The 6,924-nt window shown below is 45.5% G+C and overlaps 1 protein-coding gene across 1 annotated transcript in view; it reads left to right on the top strand.

The window, feature by feature from the left end:
• Positions 1 to 4,392: 4,392 nt before the first annotated feature.
• LOC124777822 (zinc finger CCHC domain-containing protein 24-like) overlaps positions 4,393 to 6,924 on the top strand; it is a 201,427-nt gene continuing 198,895 nt past the window's right edge. Inside the window, exon 1 of the mRNA XM_047253344.1 lies at positions 4,393 to 4,542. Within this exon, the coding sequence (XP_047109300.1) occupies positions 4,399 to 4,542 (144 nt within the window). The 5' untranslated portion in view covers positions 4,393 to 4,398. The remainder of the gene's footprint in view (positions 4,543 to 6,924) is intronic.

Genomic DNA, 6,924 nt, shown 5'->3' with positions numbered 1-6,924 from the left:
TGTCTATTCAGCCGTCAGGGCATCGCCCGACCGGCTCACGTGTTTCTCAGTTGTCGCATGTGAGCAAAGGCCCTCGCCTACATTCCAAGAGCCAATGACCGACGTTAAGACGATTCTTCGAGAAGCTTTTCAACGTGACAGAAGAGGCAATGACCGTGAAGTCGTTCACCTCCAGTAAACTGAAGTGAATAAATACGCGAGACGCAGTGGGCCAGAGAGACGAAGGAAGACGAAGGAAGAAGAAGAGAGTAGCAGCAGTTTTCAGTCAGTTTCGGTGCTGAAGACCGTCACGCAAGAAGAGACTACATCATGCACAGACGCACCAAGTCCGCCGCTGTAATGGAATAGCAAGCAGCAGCCTCGGCGCCAGAAGACAGAAGTTAAAAGGTATTTGAAGTCTGATTTTTACGTACCCGGGTGACTCGTGAAGACGGGAAGGAGACGGCCTCACATCAGCAGTCACCTGTGAGCTGGGATGAAGATCTGACAGCCGAAGACTGGCAAGCGGGAGTCCGTTGTTCGAGTCCGGGACACTGGCCTTCCCCCGCCGCGCCGCTCCGCTGGCCGACGCACAACACACGCGGCCGCTTAGAGATGAGAAACACTGGGACGCCACATCCAAGGTATCACCATCCGATGCACGACTTCGCTCGCAATAATTAAACGGGTCACCTCGCGCTGCGCGTCTCCAGTCAGCTGGGCGAGACGGCGCCACGAGATACACACTGCCACGCGTAATCAGACGCCGCCGCTGCCGCAGCAGAAGGCTACGCAAACGACACAGCTGCCGTTCTCCGAACCAGAACAACCAGCAAGATACAGCTGTACGAAACTTTCAATAAAAGTTATCTTATGTAAAAATGCTGTTTCATTCTACCTCACACCCGAGCCAAGGAAGAACCCACCCTGCCCACATGTTGATAAGAGAGAAAAATTGATTAATTTAATATTTTCACCCTCACAGAATGCTTTAGAATGCTCATCCTGACAATTGACAGCGTCAAAAGAGAGACCCAGTTACATTTAGTGACAGAAGTGTTACATCTAGTACCACAACTGTTACAGAAGGGACAGAATGATAGGACCTCTGTTAAGACATCAAGGAATAATTTCCTGGGTGCTTGAGGAAGCTGTGAAGGATAAAAGCTGTAGAGGAAGACAGAAATCGGAATACAGCCAGCAAATAGTTGAAGACGCAAGTTGCAAGTGCTACTCTGAGATGAAATATCGGTGCGGTTGAGGAATGCGTGGCGAGCCCCAGCAAATCAACCTGAAGAGAGATGACTATATATATATATATATATATATATATACGTGTTGTTGTTGTGGTCTTCAGTCCTGAGACTGGTTTGATGCAGCTCTCCATGCTACTCTATCCTGTGCAAGCTTCTTCATCTCCCAGTACCTACTGGAATATACATCCTTCTGAATCTGCTTAGTGTATTCATCTCTTGGTCTCCCTCTACGATTTTTACCCTCCACACTGCCCTCCAGGACTAAATTGGTGATCCCTTGATGCCTCAGAACATGTCCTGCCAACCGATCCCTTCTTCTAGTCAAGTTGTGCCACAAACTCCTCTTCTCCCCAATTCTATTCAACACCTCCTCATTAGTTACGTGATCTACCCATCTAATCTTCAGCATTTTTCTGTAGCACCACATTTCGAAAGCTTCTATTCTCTTCTTGTCCAAACTATTAATCGTCTACGTTTCACTTCCATACATAGCTACACTCGATACAAATACTTTCAGAAACGACTTCCTGACACTTAAATCTATACTTGATATTAACAAATTTCTCTTCTTCAGAAACGCTTGCCTTACCATTGCCAGTCTACATTTTATATCCTCTCTACTTCGACCATCATCAGTTATTTTGCTCCCCAAATAGCAAAACTCCTGAAACTTCCTGGCGAGTGCTCTACCATCTGACCTACCGAAGCACGACACACGCCCGGTCCTCACAGTTTTAATCTGCCAGGAAGTTTCATATCAGCGCACACTCCACTGCAGAGTGAAAATCTCATTCTAGCAAAACTCCTTTACTACTTTAAGTGTCTCATTTCCTAATCTAATTCCCTCAGCATCACCTGACTTAATTCAACTACATTCCATTCTCCTCGTTTTGCTTTTGTTGGTGTTCATCTTATATCCTCCTCTCAAGACACTGTCCATTCCATTCAAGTGATCTTCCACGTCCTTTGCTGTCTCTGACAGAATTACAATGTCATCGGTGAACCTCAAAGTTTTTATTTCTTCTCCATGGATTTTAATACCTACTCCGAATGTTTCTTTGTTTTCCTTTACTGCTTGCTCAATATACAGATTGAATAACATTAGGGAGGGGCTACAACCCTGTCTCACTCCATTCCCAACCACGGCTTCCCTTTCATGCCCCTCGACTCTCATAACTGCTATCTGGTTTCTGTAGAAATTGTAAATAGCCTTTCGCTTCCTGCATTTTACCCATGCCACCTTTAGAATTTGAAAGACAGTATTCCAGTCAACTTTGTCAAAAGCTGTCTCTAAGTCTAGAAATGCTAGAAATATAGGTTTGATTTTCCTTAACCTTTCTTCTAAGATAAGTCGTAGGGTCAGTATTGCCTCACATGTTCCAATATTTCTACGGAATCCAAACTGATCTTCCCCGAGGTCGGCTTCTACCAGTTTTTCCATTCGTCTGTAAAGAATTCGCGTTAGTATTTTGGGTCCGTGACTTATTAAACTGATAGTTCGGTAATTTTCACATCTGTCAACACCTGCTTTCTTTGGGATTGGAATTACTACGTTCCTCTTGAAGTCTGAGGGTATTTCGCCTATCTCATACATCTTGCGCACCAGATGGTAGAGTTTTGTCAGGACTGGCTCTCCCAAGACTGTCAGTAGTTCCAATGGAATGTTCTCTACTCCCGGGGCCTTGTTTCGACTTCGGTCTTTCAGTGCTCTGTCAAACTCTTCACGCAGTATCATATCTCCCATTTCATCTTCATCTACCTCCTCTTCCATTTCTATAATATTGTTCTCAAGGACATCGCCCCTGTATAGACCCTCTATATACTCCTTCCACCTTTCTGGTTTCGTTCTTTGCTTAGAACTGGTTTTCCATCTGAGCTCTTGATATTCATACAAGTGGTTCTCTTTTCTCCAAAGGTCTCTTTAATTTTCCTGTAGGCAGTATCTATCTTACCCCTGATGAGATAAGCCTCTACATCCCTGCTTAGCCATTTTGCACTTCCTGTCGATCTCATTTTTGAGACGTTTGTATTCCTTTTTGCCTGCTTCATTTGCTGCATTTTTGTATTTTCTCCTTTCATCAATTAAATTCAGTATCTCTTCTGTTACCCAAGGATTCCTACTAGCCCTCGTCTTTTTACCTAGTTGATCCTCTGCTGCCTTCACTATTTCATTCCTCAAAGCTACCCATTCTTCTTCTACTGTATTTCTTTCTCCCATTCCTGGCAATTGTTCCCTTATGCTCTCCCTGAAACTTTGTACAACCTCTGGTTCTTTCAGTTTATCCAGGTTCCATCTCCTTAAATTCCCACCTTTTTGCAGTTTCTTCAGTTTTAATCTACAGTTCATAATCAATAGATTGTGGTCAGAGTCCACATCTACCCCTGGAAATGTCTTACAATTTAAAACCTGGTTCCTAAATCTCTGTCTTACCATTATATAATCTATCTGAAACCCTTTAGTATCTCCAGGGTTCTTCCATGATTCTTGAACCAAGTGTTAGCTATTATTAAGTTATGCTCTGTGCAAAATTCTACCAGGCGGCTTCCTCTTTCATTTCTTAGGGAAATCCAATTTTGCATCCACTAATTGCGGGACTGGCGTCTTCTCGTTAATGTTTCTGTGAACGTATGAGTTAAAATATGCGGAATTACATCTACGCCTTCGCTTCTTGTGTATTTTATTAGCATTGCCCCTTTGTAGAATTTAAGTCACCGTTTTTATCGCCTGCTTTTATTGTTTATTATCTTCTTCTTCTGTTTTAAAAATTCTGCAGCCAGAAGAGCGGCGTACTAAGCTGCTGCCAGCCCAATAAAGGGAAAAAAAACATCTACGCCTTCATGACTTATATGTTAGTTGATGCCATCTCGATTACAGCGGCAATGGAAATCAGATCGCGCATGACGGAACTCTTAGTGGCCTCCCAGGACGACACTGGGAGGATGCCTGTGCAGGTTTTTGTTGTGTGTGGAAACGCGGTTTTAGTTGCTGTTGACATTTCGCGCCAGTAAACACCAGCGCCGGTATGAGGGTAGGTCAGCGCGCAGTAGTGGTGAGTGGTGTTGTCCGGCATCGGTCGCTAGGAGCGCTGGTGGCAGCGCCGGCGCAGCGCCCGCTGCCAGCTGGCGGGTGCCGGGCAGTAGCAGTGCGATGGCGGCCGCCAGCATGGCGCCGCTGGACGCCGTGTTCCCGGCAGCGCCGTCGGCGCCGCCCCCGGCGCCGGTGCCGCACCTGCTCAACTGGGTCTACCTCACGCTAGCCGACCGCCAGCCGCCCCCAGAGCCGTCGGCGCCGCCGCCTCCGCCCCCGGTGCGTACAGCGCTGTGCCGCCGCGTGCCACACGGAAACAGTGCGGTTGGACTCGTTTCGATGAGCGCAACAGTTTGTGTCTAAATATATGAGTGTCTTCAGTGTCCTATTCAGTTTTAGTAAAGCACACTGGTGGAAAATGGAAGGAAGGACCCTAAAGTAACTGTCCCATACAAAGGTGTTTCTTTCACATAATGGCTAGATGACATTGAGCACCAGAATCTTGTTTAGCCTCTCCCCAGCCCCCCTAGTTGCAATGCGGTCCTGCTATCATGGTTGCAGTGACACATCATACTGGCAGACAGTGTTCCGTACTATGTCCACCTGTTATTGCAGCTGGCCAAAGGATGTTGTCAGCGTCAAGACTGGATCAGATCCTGTCCTGTAAACCCTCTACTGTGATTAGGTCTGATGACAGTGCCGCTCAGTCCTGACGAGGAACGTCTTTGAGAGAGTCTTCGGTGACACGACAAGTGTTAGCCCGTGCGGCTTTTAGAAGTTCCCAGTGTGTAGATAGTTTCACGCCATTTCGCGATATCTGCCGCGTGTTAAGATGGTGCCAATACATTTTGGCGCAGAGTGTACACCTGAAGGTGGCCAGAAGATGCTGCGTCGAAATAGCTTGGCAGCAAGCTACCGACATCTGTCAGCCTTCCAGAAATTTCGTGAAACAATGTGTGCACTGGCTTTGCCCCACGGAAAAGCACATTTCCCTGATGTTATAGGAACGTCAGCTAAACGGTCTGGATATTGTGGTAACGCCGGACTCAGTATTTCCTCAACAAACATCAGAGATCTAGCATCATTCCATAATATTTGCCTGCAGAACCCTATGTTAAGAATACGTTTGAACAGTATGCTGTGACTCGGCGCGCCTGATATCCAGAGCTGCCAGCGCTCGTCTTCATAAGTTAGTAAGCTAGAAACGGTTCCTTATGGCAAATTCCTACTGCAGTCAGCAGTGGCTGCTCTTCAGAAACGGCAATCCTGGAAGTAATCTGTGTACCTGTGCCATCCGCAGCCAGTATGGCGAGGATGTGCAAAACCCAGCATCGGTATTAAGACACAGCAGACACATCATGTCCATCGTATATGCCATCTATTCCTCAGAGTCCTCTAGACTTACTCAGGCCCACAATACAAGCCTTAGGGAAAGTCACGCAATTCAACCAACTAATGCCGATCTGGAACGTCTACACTGCTTACTAACTCATTAGTAGGCCAGAAACAACAGACCATCTTTCAACAAGTTAAATGCAGTTGTTGCTAGCTCACCATTTTCCTCCTAATCGAAAGATTTGTGATTCAATCCCCAATCGTTCCTAGGGTTTGTCAAACCACTTGTTGCTTCTTTCATCTCCGGCAACGACTTGTTAATGTGAAAAATGCCAAGCTACACCATGGTTCTAAGTCCACATTAAACTATAGGCCTCCTCTATAACTGGCTGGATAAGTTACTTCAAAGATCGGAGGAGGACAGGAGCATACCTCTAGTAAAAGAATCAAGCCTAATGCAATCAACTTCGCGTTGAGGACAGCTTAATTTTTTTTTTTTAAAGTGGCATCCACTTCGTCCAGAGTAGTGCCCTTTGCACCACTGAGTTTATTGCCGTCTGCAAGAACCCTCTGTGTCACGCATTAATTTTCCTGTAGTTGCTTAATCCCATGTCTGATTCTATTCATTTATCCTTTCGTCGGCTACTGCATGTACCTATTCAGTTACATGATTCAAACTCATTACTTTTACATTTTATATCGAATCAAACACATATAATGCTAACATCATGTTCTGCGGGAAGAAGGCAGCCTGTTGATGACAACAACAATATGATTAGGCTTACGATGAAGCGGGAATTTTATTCTCACGAAAAAAAGGGAAAAACGCTTGTTACAGTTGACTACAGAGTAGTCTGGAAATGGGGAAACAATGATGCAGTCAGAGTTATTAATCTTGTGGCTGAACTGTATCCATCGAAACTGATATCTTATTGTCAGTGGTTTAACCGATAAGTAAACACTTGTTCCTGAGTTTCGTCAGACGGTAAAAAGGCGTAGCTCTTGCGCGGTTTTGTGGAAAACAACACGCATAAATTTTTTGGGCAGTGAAAGGAACTAATGCAGATGCGTGTCGCCACAAATGGGCTCGTATGTCGAAGGCGACCACCACTGTCTAAACAAATTTACAGCTTCAACCTTTGTGTCACACACTTTCCATCGGAGTTCAGGGACGAATCTGTGGTATATTGGTCGTCTACAGCCACCGGGATGATCGATTTTAGTCGTGGCTGTCGTAGGATAAAGACACGGTTTAAGGTCGGTAAATTGTCGCGCTTCAATACGCAGTTTCTTAGTAATGCGATCAGTATCAAATATTTCTTCTCA

Source organism: Schistocerca piceifrons, chromosome 2, assembly GCF_021461385.2.
Source record: "Schistocerca piceifrons isolate TAMUIC-IGC-003096 chromosome 2, iqSchPice1.1, whole genome shotgun sequence".
In the NCBI taxonomy this organism is placed as follows: domain Eukaryota; kingdom Metazoa; phylum Arthropoda; class Insecta; order Orthoptera; family Acrididae; genus Schistocerca; species Schistocerca piceifrons.
The sequence above is the reverse complement of the archived record's forward strand: the minus strand, read 5'-3'. Positions and strand labels throughout refer to the sequence as shown.